Raw genomic sequence first — 14,110 nt, 5'->3', positions numbered from 1 at the left:
GACGTGCGCGGCCACGTGGTTGCGGGTGGGATGGAGGCGGTGAGGGAGTAAATCGGTACAGAAGCCCATGTTCAGAACACGGGGGGCTAAATAAAGCGAAATAACCATTCGATACACCGAGAAATAAAACGGGACGATGGAGACTGACATTTACGGTAAATTGCGATACTTCTGAGGCGTAACATTTCAGCCTTATGCTCCTAAACAAGCAGTTATGAAAGTGTAATGTAGTTTGAACCGGTATTATGCACAGCATGAACAGTCTGTAGTTTCAAATCCCAGCAGTTAGTGTACAGTAATTCTTAAATGTGCTCTGTAGCTTGACACTTTGTGTAGTAGTTTAAAGCCAACTTTTCCTTTAATATACTTTAATCTCTGTTTGTTGTAAAAAAAAAAAATAATAATAAAAAAAAAAATATATATATATATATATATATATATATATATATATATATATATATATATATATATATATATATATATATTACGTATATAAACAGATAAGTGTTTATTGCCAGCTAAAATATAAACACTATCTATTATGAGCGTTCAGATACATAAGTACTTTACTGTACCTTTCCTTTTGGAGATGATTTGCATTTTGATTTATATATTTCTTCTGAAAAGTTGGATCAACTGTATTGAAATTATTTAAGTTACATAAATGGCTTTTCAGAGCAAATATGTGCCTTTTCTTAAGGAGTACACTACATGCAAAAAACATCAAAGTATTCACATTTGAAGGTACAACAAGAAAAACAAAGAAATGTACATCTTACTATCCTTTCCTTCACTAACCCTTTCTGAGGATGTAGATTGATAACAAAATGGTTCATAAACAGTGTGAACAGTATTGTGATTTGTAACTGTCAGTAGAGTCACAGACATGTATCTCTTTTATTAAGTGATTTTAACATTGTGCATTTTAACTTCGTCGCTGCTCGACTGAGCAATATAACCGCAACGTTTTTGTGCCTTTCTTTATTTCAGTGATTTGGCTGTCTGTGTCTTGTGAGATTGTGACATTTACATACATTTTAACATGCAGTCTAGAGCAGAGAACTTTGTCTTCGCTTTCTGAGTATATATTTTTAGTTCTTTTAGTCCTTTTACATTTTTTTTTTTAGGATTTATGTGTCAACATACAAAAAAAGCAGAGTTTGGACAATGGTTTACATACGTCTGATCAAAAAAAAGAAGGCAAATCAGTATTGGATCTTGATTTGCAGATATTGTTTAGTCTGACCTGTGTCTTTGTATTATGTGGTGCTTCATGAAGCGTCAGACGAGCATAAACAGTTTAACAGGATTTCCTGTCTGAATTCTTAACTAAGACACAGCACCACCACAGTGTGTGTTTGTGATTGTAAAAATATTGTATATAATGTGGAGACCTTGTGTTGGGTATTGGTGTTAGAGTGATGGCTATATTTATTTGGTAATTTCAATAAGATACGCCGAACAAAAGATTTGGTTATAGTGCGAGGCAGATAGACAGGAAGTATGAAAAAAACGCATCAACGACAGGAACTCAGAAGTACTCCACCCGCTTCCAATTCGCACATGCCAACAACACCTGACACCAATGTGCACTGTGTTTTATAGTCATATTTCACAACTTAGTGACTGCTGCTTTTTTCTTGTTTATGAGCATCTTATACATTTGGCCACATGCAGGAAAGTTTTCTGAATATATTTTTTCAAACAGTAAAACATTTTGTATAAACGAAATGAGAATGTTTAGAAATGTTCACTTGCTTTTTTGTAACCTTTATGCATTTTTAATATTCTATTATGAGGATGTGTATTGAATGAAGTATGAAATATTTTAGGTCACATTGCACAGCACTTAAATGTATAGATGGCAAACTATAACTGTAAATAAATATATGACTTACAGATATTAAGGTAGATTCAGAAAAAAGATCGTGAATTCATTTGCCATTGTGTTATCATAAGAGAGGACCACAAAGATTAGATTAGGTTAGATTATTTTGTTGTTCTTTGGTAAATCTGATCCTTGTGCACTGCAATTTTGTGGTTACAGAGATATAGTATCATAGGGATGCAGAATGATTGCTTTTCTTGCTTTGTTGGTATGAAGAGCCATGAAAAATGGATTACACTATTAATATTTCCTTTAGCTGAACATGGCTGTTAAAAGAAAACAATTATTATTTAGGATGCCCACAGTTTTAAGGAGTAATTATAAATATGCGGACACAGGTGACTGTGGGCTCTCAGCACTGCCACAGTTGCAGCTGCAGACGTGGCAATGTGTCATGTCCAGGAAGAAGCCAGAGTGCACAGCAAACCTCTGAGCCTGTCCTTATTTCACCTCATCTTTCATATCCCTTAACTCCTCCTGCTCATGCTTGTGCACAGCAGTATCCGTTTAAGTGAGTTTTCTCTGATTTCATTATTTAAAAGATTGGTTAGAAGATTTACAGGGACAGCTGAAGTGATTAAGTGCAGCATTTGGTGGTTTTGCTTCTTCTCTTTTGGTCTATGAAACGAACTTATCTGCATTGTTGCAGAAGCTTTCTCTCTAGCTCATTCATAAACACAAGCGACTATAGTACATTTAACAAAGTTTTTTTTAGCCAGTGTGTATATTAAATGTGTTTTCAGATGCATTTTTTTTTTAAGTTAACTGTGGATTCACTGACAACTCTTGCACTTGCATTAAGATTTCAGTAGAGGGCGATCTACTCCAAAGTGCAGGGGAACTAATTGCATAGAAATACAGTGAGAAAGTAGATCAAGCACATAGTGTGGAAATTATTCACATGACATCAGCAAGACCCAAATAGCAGATGATTTCATCAAAAGGAAAGACTTTGATGTTATAACTTGAGTGACTTGTAAACTAGAGTTTAAAGTAAACATCAAGAGATAGAAGACAAAAAAAGATCCCAATGACGATCAGATAAGCCACTGGTATTGTCAGGCAAACTGACAATGGAATATGTAATGGATCATGCTTACAGCCACAAGCAATAACACACAATTAATAAATGAACGTTATAAATGAGCGCAATACAGCATTATATATATATATATATATATATATATATATATATATATATATATATATATATATATATATATATATATATATATATATATATATATATATATATATAATGCTGTATTGCGCTCATTTATAACGTTCATTTATTTATCATTTATTTATATATTCACGTTATAAATGAGCGCAATACAGCATTATATATATATATATATATATATATATATATATATATATATATATATATATATATATATATATATATATATATATATATAATGCTGTATTGCGCTCATTTATAACGTTCATTTATTTATATATATATATATATATATATATATATATATATATATATATATATATATATATATATATATATATATATATATAATAAAAATCAGGAATATAAATTCTCAAGAGTTTATTCATGCAGTGCAGTGTCTGTACAATATATAAGATAAGATAAACCTTTATTCGTCCCACAGTGGAGAAATTTCTTTGTTACAGCAGCATGAAAAAAAATTAAAATAAATGCAAATATATAAAAGAATAGACGAATAAGACATACACAACACAATATATAAATACAGATGAGGGAAAGTACGTATTGCAGGTTGTATTGCACACAGGTGGTATTGCACGTATTGCAGGTAATATTGCACACAGTAGTATTAATTAATAGTAGTTAACAGTAGTATTAATTCACGCCCTAGGTTCATTTCACACCTAGGGCGTGAAATGAACAGCCTCTTACTATGTTACTGATATATATATATATATATATATATATATATATATATATATATATATATATATATATATATATATATATATATATATATATATAATCTCAGTATGGTGAATGAGTGGTACTTATATAATGATTGTCAGTTGTTTTCAACATAATTAGCATGTAAATGTGTGCACAAATACTTGCACCTAGGGACATTTTAGGTAAGCCAATCCACCTACACGAATGTTTTTACGACATAAAACCCATTTACCTGTAGGTTAATAATGAAATATTATATAAATTAAGAAACACATGGAATTAATATTTCCACACTCCTGCTATATATTCATCCACAGCCAATGGGTAAGAAAAGTAAAAAAAAAATGTTTTATCCAGTGGCATAAATTCGATGGATAATCCAAGTATTATTTAAATGTTACATCTACAGCATTTAGCAGATGCTCTTATCCAGAATAACTTACATTTATCTCATTATACAGCTGAGCAGTTACCTGGTTAAAGGCCAAGTAGGGGCAGCTTAGTGGTGAACTTCTGGTCAAATGTCTAAAATATTATCCACTGAGCTACACTTTTTATTTTAGGCTTGTTGGGTTTAGAACAAATGGAAAACTTGTCATAGTATTAATATATAGTGTATAGTGTGGGATGAAGCGGATTGTATGGTACTTGCAGAATATTAAACAAGTGCTAAATAACAACAGTGTAACTATGGTACCAAATGGAGTATGATGAGATGATGACCTCTAGTGGTGAATCAGGGGTTGGTAAAGCATAAATGAGACAGGAAATGCATTCTACAAGCCTCTCATAAAAAATAAACACTGTACATACAAGTACCTATAATTTCATGAGCAGTATTAGAGTGACAGGGGGAAGTGAGAGAAAATCATCCTCTGTTCTGTACATGTAATTGGAAGGTTTTGCAGTGAATAAAAAACTGACATTTTGTTGGAATGTCTTTATTTTGTATGCTCTATTAGGGGAGAGGTTGTCTGGCTGCTGTTCCTCCCTGCTGTGAGAATAGATAAAATGATAATGCTACATCAGATATAAAACTGCAAGCCAATAGTAATGCAACCCTAGATGTTTTTTTCCTTCATTGCAATAGTAGCAACCATCATACTAAGAAATAGCTGTATTTTAAAGTGTGTGTGCAGATGTTAACAAAATAACTTTAATGCTGAATGCTTGCACTGCTATTAGTTCTTTGAAAGAAATAACCACTGGCACACTGCATTAGTATATCAGACATGCCAAGAGCAGCTTTCAGTAGGCTTCTGTTGATGGAATAAAGACAACATATAGAAATAAACTCACAGACCACATATTGTGCTTGACAAAGGGGACAATCCTATGTATAAGCTACACAGCTCATAGGTTTTAGAATATACAGTCCATGCAACTGACTAGCCATGAACTATTCAGAAAAAAATAATAAAAATGGATCATTAAGCAAATTGATATATAATATCTCAGGCTGTCAACAGTACAAGCACAGAAGGAAACAAAAAGCAGCACAAATAACACCCTAATCAGTTAAAGGAAAAGGTGAAAAAAATAAAATACAATTTCAAATATCATGTTGCACTAAAAACACAAATCAGAGCTTATCACATATTACAATGGCCAACTTCCTTCTGTGTATGTAATTACCATTAAATCTGACAACATAAGTTCAGTTTTTTGTTTTTAGATAGATCTATTTTATTTAAACTATTAGCTATAAAAAGTTTATTTTTATGCTGTAGAGCAGGCTGATTTGAGTTCTCATGTTTACAAGTAGTTGACATTGATTTTTTTATTTATTTATAACACTTTCACATTCCTGTTCTGATATATATATATATATATATATATATATATATATATATATATATATATATACTTATCTGTTTGAGATGAACATATTTAGCATGGCTTTTAACCTTTTAACATCTGCTTATTTATTGAACACATGTTTTTTATATAAACATATGTTTAATTTTTTGCTCCAACAAATCCTTATTTCATGGTTTTGCGCTTTCATAAAGCATATTAAGAAGAAAGCAAAACTAAATATAACACTAACAGGCAGATGCTGACTGAGTTTTATTGGCCCTTTGGTTGCTCAGCAGTGATGCTGTATTTATTTTTAAATCCTGATACTGTATTTCTCTTTGAATTTCTCGTTGATGACAAAATTTTTATGTTGATTATCAACATTAGTTAGAGATAGAACTGAGTGCAGATCCATTAACTGAAATTTACAGTGTGTTACAAAATATTGAAAGTAAGAAATGTAAACTTTTATGTGGGCATGAATGTCTCATATATAAAGCTTGCAGGACAAATGTGCAGCACTGTGGGATGCATCTGTAACAGCTTCCTTGGATTGCAATAATAAAGCTGTCAGGATTGCAGTGTCCAAATTATATTACTAGTTTGTTTATATGCCAGTTTGTTAACTTACCATTTTCTTTAGAAATGTTCACAGGTACGAATACAACAAACTAATTAAAAGTCTCTCATTCAGTAATTGAGGCAAATTGTGAACAAGGGTGATATACTGAAGGCTGAGGAACCGTCAGAATCACAGACTATGCTGACACTGTTTTATTCAGAGCTGTTTGAAGCACTAAACAGCTACAATGGCAGTTTTGCATACACAGTATACAGTGTACAATGTGTACAATGCAGCCACGGCTTTGACATCACTAAAATGCACTAGTGATTGACTGTGAGAGTGTTGGTGGGTCCATTTAATTTGGGTTATTTTAACCTTATATGATAATAATTATTATTACTAGAAACATATTGTAAAAATATTATTTAGAAATAATTAGACATGGATGTTGTGATAGGTTTGTAATAAGAGAAGGAAGGGAGTGAACCAGTGCATGAGTAATAGGACATAATAAAAGGAAAGTTTAGGAGGGATTTGGAAAGTTCTGGGTGGATTTTCCTGAATGATATCAAATATCAACTTCAGAGTTTCCTAACTAGACACTGCAGGTTTCAAGCTTAGACTAATAATCTTTTGCAAAACATAGTCTTTAAATGAGGAATAAACAAAAAATTGTACGCAACTTTAAATTGTATTAAACTCTAGTTGTCATTCTTAAAGTCAACTCCAGATTTTAAAATAATGGCAAATTAGCATAATACTTTGCTAACAATGAACCCTAACTTTTTACTTAATTTTATTAAACTTATTTAAAGAAAAAAATAAATAATTGTGACCTGTGTCAATTTGAGAGCTTTGTTTAGGCTACAAAAGTTTTTAAACATCAATTTCTGCAAGACTGTCCTTTGTGCACAGAAGCATTATCATAGTGAAAGGGTTTGGGCTCAGCTCTATAGATAAAATCGTTTTTTTTTTTGTTTTGTTTTAGCAAAACCACATCATATTTATTTGTCTCCCATAAAAATACCTTTATGAAAATTTTAACTAAAGCATGGTTCCATTTTCACATTGTTTAGGAAATTCTAAGCTTTAATGCATTGCTTTCTGATTCACTTGGGCATATGAAGTGACACAGAGGCTAAATTTTCTTATTCATCATAGGGATGACAAAGTTGCTGACCTTCATAAATCAGACAATCCCTATAAAAATAGCTGCACACTTGAAACAGTTTAGTGCTAGACCGGTGATTATGTTTAAACCAACTTAACCTGTACTGTAATAAACCTGGAAGACTACACAGAGGGTTTTTTTTCCTGCCAATGCAAAATAAAGGGGTTAGAGAATAGACAGAAGAATTCTTCTAAGATTATGCATAGAGATTTGCAGAAACTGGTAGTGCATTATGATCACAAAGTCTTCAAATCTACAGTGCATCTGAAAAGAATTCACAGAGCTTCACCTTTTCCACATTTTATGTTACAGCTTTATTCCAAAATGGACTGAATTAATTGTTACCCCATAATGACGATGTGAACGTTTACTTGAAATATTTGGAAATTTATAAAAATAAAAAAAAATCACGTACATAAGTATTCACAGGCTTTGCCATGACACTTAAAATTGAGCTCAGGTGCATCCTGTTTCCACTAATTATCCTTGAGATGTTTCTACAACTTGATTGGAGTCCACCTGTGGTAAATTCAGTTGATTGAACACGATTTGGGAAGGCACACCTGTCTATATAAGGCCCCACAGTTAACAGACGGAAGCCACTCCACAGTAAAAGGCATGACAGCCCACCTGGATTTTTCCAAAAGGCACCTGATGGACTCTCAGATCCTGAGAAACAAAATTCTCTAGCGTCATGTCTGGAGAAAACCAGACCAGCATCATGCTGTGGGGATGTTTTTAGCATCAGGAACTGGAAGACTAGTCAGGATCAAGTGAAAGATGAATGCAGCAATGTACGGAGACATCCTTTACAAAAAACTTGCTCCAGAACACTCTGGACCTCAGACTGGCGTGACAGTTTATTTTCCAACAGGACAAAGACCATAAGCACACAGTCAAGATAACAAAGGAGTGGCTATAAGACGACTCTGTGAATGTCCTTGAGAGGCCAGACAGAGCCCAGACTCGAACCCGAATGAACAGCCTTGGAGAGATTTGAAAATGGCTGTGCACCGATGCTCCCCATCCAACCTGATGGAGATGAAGAGGATCTGCGAAGATGAATGCCCATAAATATGTGTGACAAGCTTGTAGCATCATACTCTAAAAGACTTGTAATTGGTGCCGAAGGTGCTTCAAAAAAAGTATAGAGCAAAGGCTGTGAATATTTATGTACATGTGATTTTTTTTTGTTTGATATTTATTTTATTTTAATTTGCAAAGATTTCAAACAGACTTGTTTTATGTTGTCATTATGGGAATTTTTAGTAGAATTTTGAGAAAAACAATGAATGTAATCTATTTTGGAATAACGCTGTAACATAACAAAATGTGGACAAATTGAAGCGCATTGTACTAGATATTGTATTAAATGTCATTTCCAAGTTAAACTATTTTGCTTTGGAATTTGTATCATTAGAAAACCGAAATATTTTGTATGGTGAAGTTGTGAGCCAATTTTCACTCAACTATATTATCTTTTGTTATTGAATTGAAGAAGATTTATGTACTTCACACACTTCGACACAACAGAGAGAAGATAGAGAGAATAAAACAAAAACTGTTTTTAACAGGATAGTGTTATTTTGTTTGTTTCTTTATGACAAGCACAAACAGCTGGAGGTTCTGGGCACGCACTATGTAAAGATATATTTATGCTATAATTAATCCCATCTAATACACTCACTTACACTCTCTCTCTCTCTCTCTCTCTCTCTCTCTCTCTCTCTCTCTCTCTCTCTCTCTCTCTCTTTCTCATACACACACATGCACACACACGCACATGCACACATTTATATATACACTGATATACACCCAAGCATTACTTAGATGCTCAGAATGATGATGATGTTACATGCTGTCTAAAGTGGCCTCTGTGCAATGTGTGGGTGTAAGTGAAGAGGTGAGGTGTGAAGTGTTAATGTGTTCATGCGTATGTGTATTAAAACCTACTGGCTCCAAAATTATTTCAGTGCAAGTGTGGGGAGGCAACAAAAGCCCACAGTACAAATATAAACTCATAAAGTAGAGGGTTGAAGACTGATTCACTGCAGGAGAAGCTCAACAATTGGGGGGAAAGCTATAGTGTCAGTGATTAGAAGAAAGCGAAGAATGGATTTAATGAGTGGGAGGAGAGAAGGCACAAGGAGACTCAGACAGACTGAGTGAGAGACTGACTGACAGCACACATCGGTGTGTGGGTGCTTTGTGCCGAGCCTCACGCAATTTGAGTGTACTTTTATTTGAAATCACTAATTTATATATATTCAAGGAATATACAAATCTGTGCAAGTTCCCTCTTCTGCTACAAGGACTAAAAGGGGAAGCAAACTATCTTTCACTTTCTGCTGGCTGTCTTTCCACGGATTATTCTTTCCGCGAAATTTACTGCTGTGCTCAATAAAGTGAGATCTTGGTTTGTATTAAGTCAGATTGCTCAAAAGTGAGATGGGGACGGTGAGCGAACTTTGTGCTTCCAGCTTCCAGGCGTTCCTGTGTCCTACTGTGTGCCCAGCTGCACCAGCAGGTGGGTCTGCGCTCGGTGTAGCTGAATGTTTATTTGTGATCTGTCTTTTTTGTTTTTGTTCATTGTTGTTTTTGTTAGACTGCTTAAGATAATAAACATTTCAAATTGAGAAAATGATGGTCCATGGAGCTCCACATCTGAATCACTCTCTTTGTAATGTTAGATTGTTAGATCAGCCTAATGTTGTTACCGTGGTGATGGAGATTTTGAGAGATTTTATGTATGTAAGAAAAGATTTAATGTTCATGTACAGTAGTATATCAAATCAGTGCTTTGAAGATTAGTGATATTACCTAAGCTGACATGAGCTGAAGAAAAAAATATATAACATTTTATACTGCTGTATTTATTTTTTTAATTGTATGCATTTGAGTTAAGATGTGTGGTATGTGATCTGGATTATGGTTTGGTCTAGATTATGTTGATTGGAAAGCTGTAAGATTCATGAGAAACACTAGATTCACATTATAAGATGTTTACTACTGTTTACTTGTACAATATGTTGGAGACACTTCTCTGGTAATGGGAATGCATCATGGATTTCAGTGTGATGAAATGGTCAGCAACACACTTAATTTGATGAACGCTGTAGTAATGTTACACACCAAAAATCTTCTTGTGTGGTAATGGTTAAGGGGGTTAGGATACCAGGATTGACTCTGTATCCAATGCAATGCTGATCAGGATTAGGTCATTACTGATTAATTGATTAACTGATGTTTTTTGTGGCAATAAGCAACTTATTCAGGAACAGCTGCATTTTCAGGAACATAAACCTAGATATAAAATATATCCATCTCAAGTGAAATAAGCACATATTAGAATAGATCTTTAGATTAGCAATTTAATTTCTGGCTTCACTAATGGTCCTGTTACCCTTTCTTGGTCATTATTATATAAAACCTAATATATAATATAATATACCTGTAAAGCTTTAGTACCATGGTTGTCTATTTAATATCAGTAGTCCACATTCCATCTACATCTTAAACACACACTGCATTTATCATCACACTTTCACCAATTTGCAATGAATGATAGCAGGCATTTGGACACCTCTGAATATGCTTTTATCTCTCGTAAATGTTCCACTGGCACAATATTAGAAGCACTTTTGTAAATGAATTTTATGACCCTTGAGTATGACACTTAGCCTTGTTTTACAGTATATCATTACAAATGTAATATGAGAACATTCAGAATATTTTATGCATTGGCCTCTGCATGCAATAAACTATTGCTTGTCATATGATTTGTTGAAACTAATGACTAAGCTTGTTTAGTTTATCTATATAAAGAGAGGAACCTTTTCCTGCGTTGCTGGAAGTTTTCATTCTCGTTTTTTTCCCCTGGGTTCTGCTTACTGCTGCATTTATTTCAAGGAACAGGAAAGAATTGTTTTATTGTTGCATACTAAGTCATATGATCGGTTACTGTAATTTACAAGCAACTTGTGACTATAGATTTAGATTAGGCAGGATGACGTTTATAGTCAGGAAATTACTGTCAAAAAGCAGCATAAGCAGTGTTATTGATTAATTATAGTATTGATTAATATAGTTATTTTGCATGGAGATGTAGGTGAAGACTTAATCATTTAAAATTAAGGTTAAATACATAGCTGGTACAAATGAAGGTTACTGATGACCATTGCTTATGTGTAAGCTGGATTTATTCGCCATCAAGGGCCCTGGGAATTAAAGTGCTAGATTCTACTGAAGGTACCGGTACTCTCTACTGTGATCTACTGTGACTCTTGAAGTAACCCAGACTTTACATATGGCTGCTATATTGGTCATCATAGAATTGAGTCAGCAATTGTGGGTGGCATTTGTAAATCATATCCATACCAAATGAGGGCTGCATGATGCACATGGTAACCACCTGCTCTGTGGGTCTCTCTTAGCACTCAACTGGCTAACTTTCAAACCATCTTCATATCATACCATGGCATGAAAATTATAGGTAGTTGCAGCTTAAAATGGGAAAATTTCTAGACCAAGCTCATATAGGATTTCAGTTTCATATGGTGTGCATATCATCTGGTCATGTGTATATATATATATATATATATATATATATATATATATATATATATATATATATATATATATATATATATATAAAATGAGAAGAATGGTGTAACATCAGGAAACAACACACGTAAGAAAAAAGAACTGAGTAACATGACAATAATAAAGAACAGAGAAGCAGACAGCAGGAGAGGTGTAGGATGAAAAGGTCTGGAGAGGTTACACACACACGCTCTCTTTCCCTCACTTTCCCTTTTACACACACACACACACACACACACACACACACACACACACACACACACACAAGCTGCTTGTGATTCAGAAGAGACAGTGGGCACTTAGAGCTAGGAATCGCTAATACTAATGATGATGAGTTCTAAAAGGGGGGATGAGAGTTATAATCATCTTGTTATCCATTTGTGTGTGTGTGTGTGTGTGTGTGTGTGTGTGTATATGAGAGAAATAGAGAGAGAAGAGAGAAACATTTGAAAGAGAGGTTTAAGATAATAGGAGCATTGACCAGTGTGTGGTTGTATGATAATAAATGTGTGTGTGTGTGTGTGTGTGTGTGTGTGTGTGTGTGTGTGTGTGTGTGTTTGAGACACCTACACGCCCCCTTGAGACTGTGGCTTGTCTCTTATTCAGTATTCACTTAAATATGAATTTTGCCCTTGTATGGACCCTCAGTGATGTTTATTTACCAAAACAGTATATACAGTATTTTGAACTACCTTTTTTTTTTTTTTTTTTTTTTTTTGATCAGAGGAAATTATTCTTTTAATTTTTTATTTATTTTTTGCTTTATTTATGCAAAAAAAGTCATGAGGTTTGGTAGATTGCTCAAGTCATGTCAAGTGTGCATTATTTCCCCCTAAACTCTCTGTGTTTATTTTTTGTGATGGAGGGTGCTGTTGTCTTTCCTCAGCATGCTAATTGTATGCTACAGCACAGTCATGTCTTCCTCTTTACACCCACTCTCCTTGTTTTCCTTTATTATCTCTATGTGTACTGTAAGAATATGGACTATTGTTCACCAGAGAACTTAGGAATGATTATAGTGTACAGTTTTGTACATTAGTTTTAAAGCTCTGGTGACAAAAAAAGAAAAACAGCTTTATTTTTCTTTTCTGTAGTACACAAACACACTGAATACTAATTGCATGCTAAGTCTTGCCAAGTCGAGATTAATAAGTGGATGCTCAAGGCTCTTTAAAAGTGGTGTAATGGAGAAATAAATGTTATATGCTTTGAGTTGCCACTAGCACTCTTAACTGTTAGCCCAAAAGTAAAATCACAAGTATAACACAAGTGACTGAAGGGACACATGGTTTGAATGCAAGCCACAGTTTTCTTGTGGCTGACTAGTCATAATGGATCTCCTGTGACGCCTGTGTGGTGGCCTGCTGAGTAACGTGTACATGTGAGGGAGTTACATTCTGTGGAAAGAGCTAGAAAATGCCAAATGCCACTATTACATTTATTATATATTTTTTCTTCTTCTTTGATTACTGTTGTGTGTCTGCTCTGCTGACCCGTTGTTCTTTTTGTGAAACATCGCACTCTCAGAAAGACCTCTACCTCTGTGTTTGTATTCTTTGTATTATATTTAATAAAGGTACAGTAGATTTTGTCTGATAAAATTTTAAAATCACAACATATTTTTGTCAGTATCAGACATTTCTGGATTTATGCAACCTTTGCTAAATTTAGCTTTGTAATATCAGCTGTATATTTTGCACTGTGTCGAGTTATTTTATATTTACTCACTAGAAAATTTAATGATTAGCAATGGTCAGCAAATCCCAAACGGTTACAGCTTGGTGTTGTTAGGTTTTAGAGTCTTTTGCTTTCTGTGTCCCAAATGAATGCCTTTAAAGAAGCCACCATAAAACCCGATTACCATGTTTGTTTTGAAAGATTGGTGATGTGCTTAGTAATTCTGGTACTCTTCTGTTATTCAGTGTTGTATTTCTGTTTTTCTTGTAAAAAGTTCCTGTAGGGAGAGTGTTCTTACAGTTTACAATGGTGTTACAATTGCAATGGTAGTACCACAGTAATGCATGAGCACACGAAAAGAACACACAGTGGTGTCACGGATGAAAGCGAAACATCAGCACGGTAAGTAAAAACTGTATAATCCTCATCATGTGAAAATAGTTTAATTAAGTGCTATTGTGTAAAGAGTTTGTTTGTCAACTTTGGGACAGT

General features: G+C 33.9%; 1 protein-coding gene across 2 annotated transcripts in view; it reads left to right on the top strand.

Moving 5' to 3' along the window:
• cyth1b (cytohesin 1b) overlaps positions 1 to 14,110 on the top strand; it is a 52,403-nt gene continuing 38,293 nt past the window's right edge. Inside the window, exon 1 of one of the 2 annotated variants that reach the window (XM_083555920.1) lies at positions 1 to 155. In XM_083555920.1, coding sequence (XP_083412046.1) covers positions 137 to 155 — 19 coding nt within the window. In that variant the 5' untranslated portion in view covers positions 1 to 136. Of the gene's footprint in view, positions 156 to 9,240; positions 9,867 to 14,110 lie in introns of those variants that run through there. The other variant, XM_083555918.1, reaches the window with a different exon arrangement.

Source organism: Silurus aristotelis (genome assembly GCF_946808225.1).
Source record: "Silurus aristotelis genome assembly, chromosome: 12".
Taxonomy (NCBI): Eukaryota; Metazoa; Chordata; class Actinopteri; order Siluriformes; family Siluridae; genus Silurus; species Silurus aristotelis.
Note: the sequence above shows the minus strand (reverse complement) of the source record. Positions and strands in the feature narration are given on the sequence as shown.